General features: G+C 31.2%; 1 protein-coding gene across 3 annotated transcripts in view; it reads right to left on the bottom strand.

Annotated features, from left to right (window-relative positions):
* Positions 1 to 1,078: 1,078 nt before the first annotated feature.
* The window catches only part of LOC134687601 (titin homolog), a 34,250-nt gene continuing 21,061 nt past the window's right edge, over positions 1,079 to 14,267 (bottom strand). For all 3 annotated transcript variants that reach the window (XM_063548021.1, XM_063548024.1, XM_063548022.1), the window contains 7 exons: positions 13,370 to 13,723; positions 12,764 to 12,812; positions 12,225 to 12,347; positions 7,195 to 7,597; positions 6,268 to 6,515; positions 4,628 to 4,711; positions 1,079 to 3,348 (listed from right to left, as the gene is read on the bottom strand). In XM_063548021.1, coding sequence (XP_063404091.1) covers positions 3,171 to 3,348; positions 4,628 to 4,711; positions 6,268 to 6,515; positions 7,195 to 7,597; positions 12,225 to 12,347; positions 12,764 to 12,812; positions 13,370 to 13,723 — 1,439 coding nt within the window. In that variant the 3' untranslated portion in view covers positions 1,079 to 3,170. The remainder of the gene's footprint in view (positions 3,349 to 4,627; positions 4,712 to 6,267; positions 6,516 to 7,194; positions 7,598 to 12,224; positions 12,348 to 12,763; positions 12,813 to 13,369; positions 13,724 to 14,267) is intronic.

Raw genomic sequence — 14,267 nt, 5'->3', positions numbered from 1 at the left:
GTTCTGATTGCATTTCATTGCTTTCAGAGGCTCCCGACTAATCTATATTATAGTCAATATTGACCACACGACTGCTTTAATTAGTCTACTAGAGAATGATGGTAATAGCCGATTCAGGTCTGCCTAATTGTGGCCATAGGATATCAAATACCAACTGAGAGGAAGGTCTGGCATATATTCATAATCCCTAAGATGGCCGTTCATACATTTGTGAACTGACTCTTCTGACTCACCATCATATTGGGTTTTCACATTTACACTGTAGAAAATACAATGTATTCGTAGGCTTGCAAGTAAATTTGTTAAATATGGTAAACTTTTTATCAGTGAATGACTGTTAATAGGTAGTCAGTATGTGCTCACATGTCGAAACAATGTTTGTTCTTACAACTCTTAAGTGATTAAGGCCTTTGAGAATACGGAAAACCAGCAACGTTGGCTCTGGGAAGATACTACATTGTTTAGAATATTGTTCGATTTCTTTCATATTTTCGTGAATTTGAATAAGGCTTAACAAATTTGTCTTATTCAGGAATGAAATTAATAAAAAAAATAGGCATTATTGTTGACCTTTATCTCTTATACTATATACAGCTTTCCTGAAATATGGTATGTGTTTATTGTTGAAAAGTGATAAACATTTTGAGTTCTATTTTTTGTTTAGTTAGTTGTCCTCTAGCTCATCAATGTTTAGCCTTTAAATCTCCATTATATATATGCAGTATACATTCATTATACTATTGAGACACGTTCTAGTTAAGTTTTGAAAACTTAATCATCTAATAATGGTCATTTTGAAATTGTTCTATGAACACATCCCTCCAACTGCATCTGGTATGTTATTGCAACAAACCTAGCAGTTAAATGTTATTTTTTTTAAAAATGAAAAGAAATATTTGATTATATCCAATGCAGTGGTTTAATTTCAAAGATGGCTCAAGACTTGCTGAAAGTATTTTGCAATATTCATGTATAAATGCCACCTTTTTATAAACATTATTGCTAGTGAACTTCTAATAAATTCGAATAGAGACTAGTTATATATTTTTTAATGAACAAAACTAGTAACATATGTATAAAGTTTGAAATAACAAAAAAGTAAAAAATTATAAATCATTGTATAAATAACTACTTGCAAAAATATTGAAAGAAATGAAAATGGTAATTTTGATCTAAACACGATCTTAAAGTAGAACAATACAAAGATTTTTTTACTTCCAATCACTAACCTTTGAAATGCTGTAACTTTCTTATGAATGCATAGAAAATAATAAAAGAGGTATATATAGATAGATAAAAGATTTATCTTTTAAATGAATGCAATATTTTTATCATGCAATCATTATGTAATCAATTATTATGTAATTAGTAGCAAAATCTGGGTAAATTCACTTGAATAAATTTAGCTCTGTTATCTCTTTAACTATAAAGAAAATTTTAACGAAAATCTTAATCAACACATCATGGGCTTCAAAAGGGTGTATCAGATTGTCTCTATGGTATTCCATCCTCTCATCTATAATTAGTGTCAACATCCTAACCACATAAAAGAAGATAATGTTCAATTAGGTGTAAAATTTGTTCTATACATTCTATCTGAAATCTGAGACACCCTTTTGTAGATAATGGCCATAGGAACAACATATAATAAACCCAACCCTCTAGGGATACCTATGCAAAAGTCAATTTCATTTGAAAGTGGAAATTTGGTGAAAAATATTTTAGACACAGTTAACATTAAAATAGGTTACATAATTGTTGCATCATACTAACACTGCATTAATTTGAAAGAGTAATCTGTTAGCTATCTAAAACTACCAATTTTATAAATTTTCTAGCATTATTAGGAAAGTTACAGCATTTAAAAACTTTGGAGTTTGAGTCATAAAATCTTTGTATTGTGCTACCTTAAATGTCTATATATATATATATAATGAAGTAAAAAAAAACAAACATGCATAGACCTCTAGATGGTCATTTATGGGTTTTTCATCATTGATTTTGCTTGAATCGCAATATTCTGTAGTGTCATGACAAGTTGTGACTTTTGAAATCAATTAAAATCAAAATTGCCATTTCATTATTAAAATCAAAATTGCCATTTCATTTCACATTTTATTAAGTCTATGCACAAAACATACAAGTAAATTGATTTTAGAACATACATTTTTGTTCACCTGAGATCATACCAGTACTATAACTATTTGATGAAAGACAAAAAGCACTAATCTACGAGTATTATCATGGTTTTGTTATGGCAAACTGAACAATGATTGAATAATAATATCTATATGAAAATCTTCCACTTTAAATTTTCATACATGTTTGAAATTTAATTTAACAACAAAATAAATGTGCACATTTTTTTCATTCTGACAAAAATAAACCCCATAAAACCCATACATGTAGTCAGTTATTTTCATGATCATTTTTAAATATAATGTTTAGAAGACAAGACAAAGCTCTTTTTGTCTGCAAAAAGAAAAAAATACATGCATTCTGACACAATGTATAACATAAAAACAATTTCTATGCATTTCATTCCTTTGATTGACACAATCAACAGGACAAGATAAAGAAACACTTATAATTCTCTAAACAACAATTTAAATATCATTTATAAATCTCTTAGATGATTTATAAATCCATGCTAGTCATATATTTAATTATTGATAAACATTTGTACTTGGCACACTGTACAAGAAGCGTCTGAAAATTTTTTCTTTAACTCTACATCAGTGCTCTACATGCACTTCATTCATGATTTTTCTTTGAAATATAATGTATTTATAAAATGCACTTTTAAGAGCATTTAGAAATTTTGCATTTGTATAAGGACAGTTAATTTGAAAATCAATGAAATAAACCAATAGCAATAATCAAACAATGTTACCATCTTGATAACATAGCACATTTAATAAATCTAAAGAATTTAAAACTAGTATAAGAGCAGAATTAGTCTGTATATCATTTATTTGGTACTTGGTTCCTATTTCGTTAAATCTAGAATGATAACTCTTCAACCTAATAGTATAATTACCCCAAATAGCAGTTGATCATTCTCAGAATTTTCATTTTTTATTACATTGACATAAAATTTTCTATTTTAAGTAGTCAGCATCTATAATTGATGACTTGGTTTAAGTAGTTTTGGGTAAGGAGTGACAGTATCAATTATCAATGCTGTTTAATGCTGCTACATCTTTCCATAAGTGACTGTTTGAAAGTGTAGAACGATAAGGTTGAATTTTCATGACCAGAACCCTTCGTTGATGTGGCTTGGCTACATCTATCATCCTCTGTACAATAGAACTGGCATATCTATCTGTCAATATTGTTCTGAAGGCACTGAAAAAAGACCATTAAATGTAACACATATGAACTCATCAGTGTTCTCCCCAGAAATTTTGGATAGCATCACATTTTGCTTAAAAAAAAATGACTATTTTTTTTTATGTCATTTTTCGTGTGTCACGTTGATGCTCTATTTCCTTTATATGTTTTAGTTTATATTGTTCAATTCATAACCAGTCATAACTGTTATTTTGTTTACTTTTTTTCTTTTTTTACTGGTAAAGGCCTTGTTGAGGTTAAACAGCTGAAAGGAATTTTGAAAGGGGATCACAAATGCATCAATTAGTTAAAATTTTGTAGTTATTTTAAAAGCCAAAAAATTTGTAGTAAAGCTTTTGTACATGTCTGAGTGTATTGGACCATCACCAAAAAATAATCTCCTAAGTTTGGTAGCAATAAGTCCTTCAAATGGATTTTCCCAACATTTTACTGTATTTTGGTCCAATTTACTAAAATTAGTAACAAGGGCATTACAGTTTTCTTTTAGTTTTTAGGCATTTTTTCTTCAATATTTTACCATGTGCCAAGTGCAAGCAATATTTAGTTTGACAACATAGTTATTTATTATGAAGAGGATTCTCAAATGATAATTCCAGCCAAGTTACTGAGTTTCACTTGGCCCATTGGTTTCCTCAGAAACATTTTCTTTAATAGATAACAAGATCTTAAATGATGAAAAAACTTTAAGTCTTTTTGATTGGTTGAGCTAAAAAAAGATATTAATAAAGTGATTTGGAAAACTTCAGAGTAAAGTTTGCTATAATTTTGCAACGTTAAATTCTTTGTATTAATAGATTTAGGCAATATTTTGTAAATGGAATTAACTGCCTTTATCCAGAATTGTAAAAATAACAAATTGTTTGATACACTATGCACTTTTCTGCAACATACACAATTGACTGTTAAAATGGTCAAGTATTGTTATACATACTCATTAAATTACTTGATAGGACCTAATTATAATGTCATTGTCAGTGCACTATATATGTTAAGTGAGATGAGGCCAGAAATATTGTGTAATATAAATGTCAAGCAAGTAAAAGTGTTATAAAATAGAAATTCCTTTATAATATCAGGTCCAAGTATAATAATATTCTGTTATATTATGTCCACTGGAACACATATTACAGAATTTGTTCCTTAAACAATGACGGGTACCACTAAAGAATGAGGTGTGGCTTTCTTATTTTCTAAGCTCCAGACCACCCTGAGGTCCACCTTGATATAAAACCTGTATTTACTAGGTTGTTAAATTACATGTTTACAAACTTACATATCATTCATAAGGCAGACTTCTTTGATGAGTATAGCCTTCTGATCTGGCTGTAGACATGTCAAACACGTCTCAACTAAATAACTGTAATTAAAACAATTTTAGTATGTTAAGATGTTATAAGTTATGAAGTCAACGAAATATTTCAAAAAGTTTTTATTGTTTTAAAGAATATATATGAGTACAATAATTATTCCAACCAATATTCTAATTATAAGACATGGTGATTTTCTATCTAGTTTAAAAGATTCATAAACGTTCATCAAATACTCTGAAAGAGATTGACACTAAAATCCAGCATCCTATTCAACACACACTATTTACAGCATTGTCATAGTTAAAATTTCACCTCAATGAACAATGATCTTATTCTAGACAAATAAAGGCTACATTTGTATTAAAGAAATAGACTATGAGTGCCTTGGTATCAAGAAGCAAGAAGGGATTGCTGAACACACTGTGAAATGAAAACAATTTAGTTATTTTTATACATAAAAATTGTTTACATGAATTGCCAAAAATTAGAACAGTACAGCAGATGAAAAATTCAGCGATGTTTCCATTTGTACAAAAGGGGTATAACTCTGGAATGGTAAAAGTGAAGCCACAAAAATTAACACTTTTTCTGGGTTTTCGGGTAATATATACTGTGGATTCATTAGTTTTTGTGGATTTCTGAAAACTTATGTGGATATTTGATTTCATGCATGGTTTTGCCAATCTCTGTATACAAATATAAAAAAGAAGATGTGGGGTATGATTGCCAATGAGACAACTATCCACAAAAGACCAAAATGACACAAACATTAACAATTATTGGTCACAGTACGGCCTTCAACAATGAGCCAAGCCCACACCGCATATAGTCAGCTATAAAAGGCCTATTGAAATCATGAAATTCATTGAATATTTGAATTCATGGTTCACCTGTACCCAGGAAACCCCAGAAATTGGTATCAAACAAATAATGAATCCACAGTAAGCATTGTGCATCAGATTCATAACATTTGGTCAAGGCAAACTTGGTAAAGGGAATAGAAATGAATAATTCAACAATTTTTCCATATGCAAAGGGGTATAACTCTACATATAGAAACTAAATGTGATGCCACAAAAATTACACTTGATCTGTGTTTTGTGGAATTTAGCAGTGCACATAAGATTCATAACATTTGGTGGAGACAAAATAAAGGTTAAGAAAGTACACCAATTTTAGGACAGAAAGGGTAAAAATTAATGCTCCTTCTGCTACAGCAGGGTGACAAAAAAACAATAAACAATGCATAGTTCAAAAAACATGACTTGGTTCATGCACTTAACCTGATGTGGTTAACTTTAACATACATGTAAACAATAATAGGTTTTCCAAAACTGGTTTGAAATTTCAAACTTGATATATAATTTCAATTGACCAGGTGGGTTCAGATAAATGTTTAAAAACATTTTTAGATTTATTACAATGGTCAATTTCAAGTTATTGCAACAACACTGTTTGGCAGTATATCACCAAAAAAATAACCTATATCTTCCTTCCCAAATGAGTTCAAAAATGATAATATCAAGGGCATTTTCTGACTAAAGATAAGTTCATGAAGATTAAAATCATGAAATTAATTCTAATCTATGGACCAAAGTTTTACCTATTGTACCGCTGAACACAGTGTGATAGAAGATCTCCTTTCAGCCAGTTTAAAATTCTATTTTTATCTTCAGGAGTTCCCTTCTGTAATACACACATGATAACCTCTACACCATTGGGATCTTGTACTAACTCATCTGACTGATCCAAAATACCTTCACGTATAGGTTTGGTCCTCCACAGAACACAATGTGTTATTAGTTTCTGTAGCACCTTACTACCATAGATATCAGTACAAAGAGTTGTTAGCTACAAATAAGGAGTCAAATGCATGATTATTATTTGAAAACTTCTTTCCTAATAATTATATGACATGGAAAATAAACAGTTGACACAGATTACTGTCTCCAGCTGCCATTATGCTATATCAATAGTATAATGCAAATGTTGAAATTAAAATGGCAATATTAAAACATATTTACTATGAAAAATATTAAAAGTCAATGAACCATGAAGTATGACTGGAAGTGCAGGGCCAAAGAACCTCCATGGAAATGATGGTAATTTGCTAGTAAAAACTGCAAACCAAATAAAATTGACTTAATTATCATAAAAGATACTCTTTAAACTTGAATATATAAACTATGCAAAAGATTCAATGTGAATAGACCAAAGTTGCCAAAGAAATTGATGTTGAGGCACAAGTTCATTAGAGCTTTATATCAGCCATGCATAATTGTGAATCAACAATATGCACTTAACATATTAATCTCAAATGATTAACAATTCTGTAATTTTGACATTAACAAAAGTCATGTCATAAAGATGTCTATTCAAATATAATAAAACTCTATGATGTGAAATGATTATAATGACGATTGACATACCTGATCTTTACAAGTTTCTATAATGGTTCTAAGGCATTGCGGTGAGAATATCTCTATACATTTCTGTATAACATGGTTTCCTATGTTATTTGTGGACATACCTGATCTTTACAAGTTTCTATAACGGTTCTTAGACATTGCGGTGAGAATATCTCTATACATTTCTGTATAACATGGTTTCCTATGCTGTCTATCATACAGTGGAGGACACTTCTCTCTAATTCCTTCAGAATTCCCTTTTGTATTTGTACAGTTGATGTACTCAATGCTTGTAGTATGACCTTTGAACCATAAGGATGTAGTGTTAACTGGACAATGTTTCCAAATAACTTCATAGCTAGATAATTGGACTGCTCACTTAATGTCTTTATCAATAATATCTGTAGGACATGGTGACCAGATGGACTCTTACACAGAGTAATGAACTGACCTGACGTTAATATTTCATTGACAATAATTGAAGTTTCTTCTCTTGCAGCTCTTGGTAACTTAGACAGTACGAATCTGTAATATCATATTAATAAATTATAATATATATATAAAAATTAACTTTTGACACAGACAAATGACTCGCCTGTTGGCATAAAATTCAGAAAAAGACAATATTATAGACCACAACATAGTTAATTGTTTTAAAGATTTAAATCATCAATTGTTCCTTCATAGATAAAGGAAGATATGGTATGAGTGCCAATGAGACAACTCTCCATCCAAGTAACAATTTTTAATTAACAGCTGCGCTCATAGCCAAAAAGTATACAGATCTTTAGATTTATATAAATAAGAAGTGTGTCAAGTTTTCTGAAATAATCATAAATAGTTTTTGAGATAGAGTGCGATATGTGAAAAAAAAACTCCACCCCCTGTTTTAATTACAAAGTCCTATAACTCAAAAAATTTTCATTTTATTTTCACAAAAAAGTAAACAGATCATCATAAGAAACAACAATATTCAGTTTCATGAAATTTGGATAAGTCGTTCTCTAGTTACGTTGCAACATGTTTAGGGAAGACAGACAGATGGACGCTAGACATTTGTATACTATAATAGGCCCGGTCAAAATTTTTGATAGGTGTATAAAATTATACTCAGTTCCTGCCAGTTAAGGTGGTACCTAACACTACAGGGAGATAACTCTATAAAATCAGCTTAACGTTTTAATTAAGTTGTGTTGTTAATGGAATATTAAGCTTCTCAATGATCAAAATTAGTGTTTGTCAAACTGCTATATAACCAGTGTAATTTTTCTGATAAAACGGTTGGTTCAAATCTTTTGAAATTTTTATATTTTTGTCAAAGTAAGTATTTTGCAAAAATTTTATGAAAATTAAACGAGCCAAATAATTTTTGGTCAAGGTGTTGGGTACCACCTTAAGCAATTGACATCTCGTTGAACAGCTCATTTAGATTTCTTGTAAGTTATTTTCATAACATGTTGCATGTTGTACAAATGAAAAAAACAAATCAATAATGACAATATGAAATCATTTTATAATATATATTTCTTACTTATGAGTAAAATTTATTCAACTTCATTAATTATGTAACAATGTCTAAAATATGTTTTCCAAGTTTATGGTGTTAATTTACCTGACCATACGAGTATTACTCATATGGTGAGTGACGACCATACATGTATGGTCCAAATACTCATATCTCAAAGGAACATTTATTTAGTTAGTTTTTTTTGTGCCTCTAACCAATCTTTTGAGTTCAAACAATTGCAACTGATTTTCTTAATAAATGAGTTTGTTTTATTTTCAATTGAATTGTTTCACATAAATGCTTATCATGTTTATCCATTTTATAGACACTTTAAAGTATGGGGTTTTCTCATTGTTGAAGGCTTAACAGTTGCCTATACATTTGTAATTGCTTGTACACCCACATCATTTGTACTTTAATTTAATCAATGAACCATACCCATAAAAATCTAAAGGTACAGTATTATAGAGAGAAGTCAAAGACAATTTAGGTTAAAAATATAAATAAGAAGGTGTGGTATGATTGCCAATGAGACAACTGTCCACAAGAGACCAAAATGCCACAGACATTTTAAACAACTATAGGTTACAGTACAACCTTTAACAATGAGCAAAGTCCATACCACATAGTTAGCTATAAAAGGGCCCCAATATGACAATGTAAAATAATTCAAACGAGAAAACTAACAGCCTTATTTATATAAAACTAGAGGCTCTAAAGAGCCTGTGTCGCTCACCTTGGTCTATGTGCATATTAAACAAAGGACACAAACGGATATATGACAAAATTGTATTTGGGGTGATGGTGATGTGTTTGAAGTTCTTACTTTACTGAACGATTTTGCTTCTATAATTATATCTATAATGAACTTTGCCCGTTAGTAACAGAGAACTATATTTGGTAAAAATTTACATAAATTTACCAAATTAATGAAAATTGTTAAAAAATTGACTATAAAGGGCAATAACTCCTTAAGAGCGGTCAATTGACCATTTAGGTCATGTTGACTTATTTGTAGATCTTACTTTGCTGAACATTATTGCTGTTTACAGTTTATCGCTATCTATAATAGTATTCAAGATAACCAGAAACGGCAAAATTCCTTTAAAAATTTCTAATTGGAGGGCAGCAACCCAACAACCAGTTGTCCAATTCATCTGAAAAATTCAGGGCAGATAGATATTGACTTGATTAACAATTTTACTTCTTGTCAGATTTGCTCTAAATGCTTTGCTTTCATAGTTATAAGCCAAAAACTGCATTTTACCCTATGTTCTATTTTTAGCCATGGTGGCCATCTTGGTTGAATGGCCAGATCATCGGACACATTTTTCAAACTAGATACCCCAAAGATGATTGTGGCCTAGTAGTTTCAGTGGAGATTTTTGTAAAAGATTACTTACATTTATGAAAAATGGTTAAAAATTGACTACAAAGGGCATTAACTCCTAAAGGGGTCAACTGACCATTTCGGTCATGTTGACTTATTTGTAAAACTAACTTTGCTGAACATTATTGATGTTTACAGTTTATCTCTATCTATAATAATATTCAAGATAATAACCAAAAACAGCAAAATTTCCTCAAAATTACCAATTCAGGGGCAGCAACCCAACAACCGATTGACCGATTCATCTGAAAATTTCAGGGCAGATAGATCTTGACCTGATAAACATTTTTACCCCATGTCAGATTTCCTCAAAATGCTTTGGATTTTGAGTTATAAGCCAATAACTGCATTTTACCACTATGTTCTATTTTTAGCCGTGGCGGCCATCTTGGTTGGTTGACCAGGTCACGCCACACATTATTTAAACTAGATACCCAAAAGATGATTGTGGCCAAGTTTGGATTAATTTGGCCCAGTAGTTTCAGAGAAGAAGATTTTTGTAAAAGATTACTTTAATTTACGAAAAATGGTTAAAAATTGACTATAAAGGGCAATAACTCCTAAACGGGTGAACTGACTATTTTGGTCATGTTGACTTATTTGTAGATCTTACTTTGCTGAATATTATTGCTGTTTACAATTTATCTCTCTTTATAATAATATTCAAGATAATAACCAAAAACAGCAAAATTTCCTCAAAATTACCAATTCAGGGGCAGCAACCCAACAACCAATTGACCGATTCATCTGAAAATTTCAGGGCAGATAGATCTTGACCTGATAAACATTTTTACCCCATGTCAGATTTGCTCTAAATGCTTTGGTTTTTGAGTTATAAGCCAATAACTGCATTTTACCACTATGTTCTATTTTTAGCCGTTGCCGCCATCTTGGTTGGTTGACCAGGTCACGCCACACATTATTTAAACTAGATACCCCAAAGATGATTGTGGCCAAGTTTGAATTAATTTGGCCCAGTAGTTTCAGAGAAGAAGATTTTTGTAAAAGATTACTTTAATTTACGAAAAATGGTTAAAAATTGACTATAAAGGGCAATAACTCCTAAACGGGTCAACTGACTATTTTGGTCATGTTGACTTATTTGTAGATCTTACTTTGCTGAACATTATTGCTGTTTACAGTTTATCTCTATCTATAATAATATTCAAGATAATAACCAAAAACAGCAAAATTTCCTCAAAATTACCAATTCAGGGGCAGCAACCCAACAACCGATTGACCGATTCATCTGAAAATTTCAGGGCAGATAGATCTTGACCTGATAAACATTTTTACCCCATGTCAGATTTGCTCTAAATGCTTTGATTTTTGAGTTATAAGCCAAAAACTGCATTTTACCCCTATGTTCTATTTTTAGCCGTGGCGGCCATCTTGGTGGGTTGACTGGGTCACGCCACTCATTTTTTAAACTAGATACCCTAATGATGATTGTGGCCAAGTTTGGTTTGATTTGGCCCAGTAGTTTCAGAGGAGAAGATTTTTGTAAAAGATTACTTTAATTTACGAAAAATGGTTAAAAATTGACTATAAAGGGCAATAACTCCTAAACGGGTGAACTGACCATTTTGGTCATGTTGACTTATTTGTAGATCTTACTTTGCTGAACATTATTGCTGTTTACAGTTTATCTCTATCTATAATAATATTCAAGATAATAACCAAAAACAGCAAAATTTCCTCAAAATTACCAATTCAGGGGCAGCAACCCAACAACCGATTGACCGATTCATCTGAAAATTTCAGGGCAGATAGATCTTGACCTGATAAACATTTTTATCCCATGTCAGATTTGCTCTTAATGCTTTGGTTTTTGAGTTATAAGCCAAAAACTGCATTTTACCCCTATGTTCTATTTTTAGCCATGGCGGCCATCTTGGTTGATCGACCGGGTCACGCCACACATTTTTTAAACTAGATACCCCAATGATGATTGTGGCCAAGTTTGGTTTGATTTGGCCCAGTAGTTTCAGAGGAGAAGATTTTTGTAAAAGCTAACGCCGGATGACGACGGACGACAGACGACGGACGCAAAGTGATGAGAAAAGCTCACTTGGCCCTTTGGGCCAGGTGAGCTAAAAATGAACAAAAAATCAAAAATGTAACACATAAACAAACGACAACCACTGAATTGCAGGTTCCTGACTTGGGACAGGCACATACATGAATAATGTGGCAGGGTTAAACATGTATATTTATATAAGTTTTAATATAAATATTTGATGTCTCAGACTTACTGTGATCCTACACTGTCTAATAGAAACTCCACTACATGACCAATTATATCCATAAGTTGTAGATTTGGTAATTTATTGTGTTTTAAATGGTCCAACATGTTATCATTTGTTCTCTGATTTCTTCTGATAAATAAATAAATTGAAAAATAAAAATTCATTATAATCATGATAATAATGACATAAAAGCAGATATACCATGTATACATCATTCATTTTATTTTTGTCTTTTTTACTCTAACTTGCTATGCCTACACCTTCCCCATCACTGATGATAAATCCTTTCTCTTTGAACTAGTTGTCACATAATTAACCGTGTTAACTGCCTTATTTCATTTTTTGAAAATAGTGGGTGTAAATTATACATAAGATCCATATATAAACAATCTTTTATTTCAATTCTTGGTATATCATGTTGTATGCAATCATCAGATGGGGAATAAAAGTGATAGGGACAAGGGTTGACATAAGGCCAGTCAGAAAACTAGAACCACACATGCACTTTTACTTGGCCTAATGTTATGCTCAATCAAACATATTACCTTTCACACAGTCCAACATTATTCTGGTCTTCGGAGAATGCTTTGTCAGCTGGAAAACAAAGATATTTAAAATAACAATAATATGGTTTTATAGAACTGCATACATGTACCTAATATTATCTTACCACAAATTGTTTAGTCCTTAAACGTTACCTAACAAGCTTTAACATACTGGTTACACCATTAATTATACAGAACTACATCACTAGAAATAGCAGGTTTATAATTCTCAAATGTTGATCGAATGTGTCATATGCAGGCTCAACAAAAAACTATTGGGCATGATTTTAGTAAAACAATTTGTTTAATGGAGCCCTAAAAATAATTCAGGACTTCCATAAATTCAAATTTAGGCCCTCCATATTCAATTTCAGGATACATATTGAAATATATTGAAGGAGATCCTGAAATCTATATGAAGGAGATCCTGAAATATATTGAAGGAGATCCTGAAATATATTGAAGGAGATCCTGAAATCAATATGCAGGAGATCCTAAAATCAATATGAAGGAGATTCTGAAATATTTCAGGATCTCCTTCAATAAACACAACACTATTGACATGATTGACTAAATCCTTGCCTCATAAAAGAACAATACATTTACCATAAATCTCTATTGATGATGCCTGTTGATTTGCATCATCAAGCGACTGGTGTTGTTGTCTGGAGAAATTAAAATTAGCTGGATCAACCTGTGTAGAAAATCCTGGCTGTATGTAATAGCTAACTGTATAATCTGATAGTTGCACATTGTTTGGATACAGTGGAATGTGTGGATAACATACATGTCGTTGGCTTGTAAGATCAATGACTTCTAATGCAGTTTCATCATAATTATCTTTCTGTAGTTGAGGACAGGGATTAGACTGAGAATGAATTGAAAACTCTGAGTCTGGTTTTTTAACTTGTTCCTGGTTCAATATGGAAGCAGGCTGATTATTTGTTTCTTCTGTCATGTCTGTAAACAAAGTAAAATGTTCAAAAAGTATGTAAAATGATGTGTAAAACATTTATTTTAATAATAATAATAATAATAATAATAATAATAGTAAAAATTTCTACTTTTTTCTAATTTTTTGACTAGTGAACTGTCCCAAGTCTGTAGCCTGTAATTCAGTGGTTATCTTTTGTTGCTGTATATCATATTTGTTTTTCTTTCTTTGTTGTGTACCAGGCTGTTGGTTTTCTCGTTTGAATTATTTTACATACATGTGTCATTTCAGGACACTTTATAGCTTACTATGCAGCATTGGTTTTGCTCATTGGTCAAGGAAGTTAGTTGACATATAGTTATTAACCTCTGTCACAGAGCTCTGTGTCATTTGGTCTAAAGTTGAGAAATGTCTAATTGGCAATCATAACACATCTTCTTATTCTTATATGGCAATATGGGTTAGAAAACAATATGATTGATTGTTGGTTGCTTAATGTCCAGTGGCAAATATTTCATGCATATTCAGGACGATAGAAAACAATAAGAACCTGCCCACAATAATTTAAAC

This window comes from Mytilus trossulus, chromosome 10, assembly GCF_036588685.1.
Source record: "Mytilus trossulus isolate FHL-02 chromosome 10, PNRI_Mtr1.1.1.hap1, whole genome shotgun sequence".
Taxonomy (NCBI): Eukaryota; Metazoa; Mollusca; class Bivalvia; order Mytilida; family Mytilidae; genus Mytilus; species Mytilus trossulus.
This window is presented reverse-complemented; position numbering and strand designations above follow the sequence as displayed.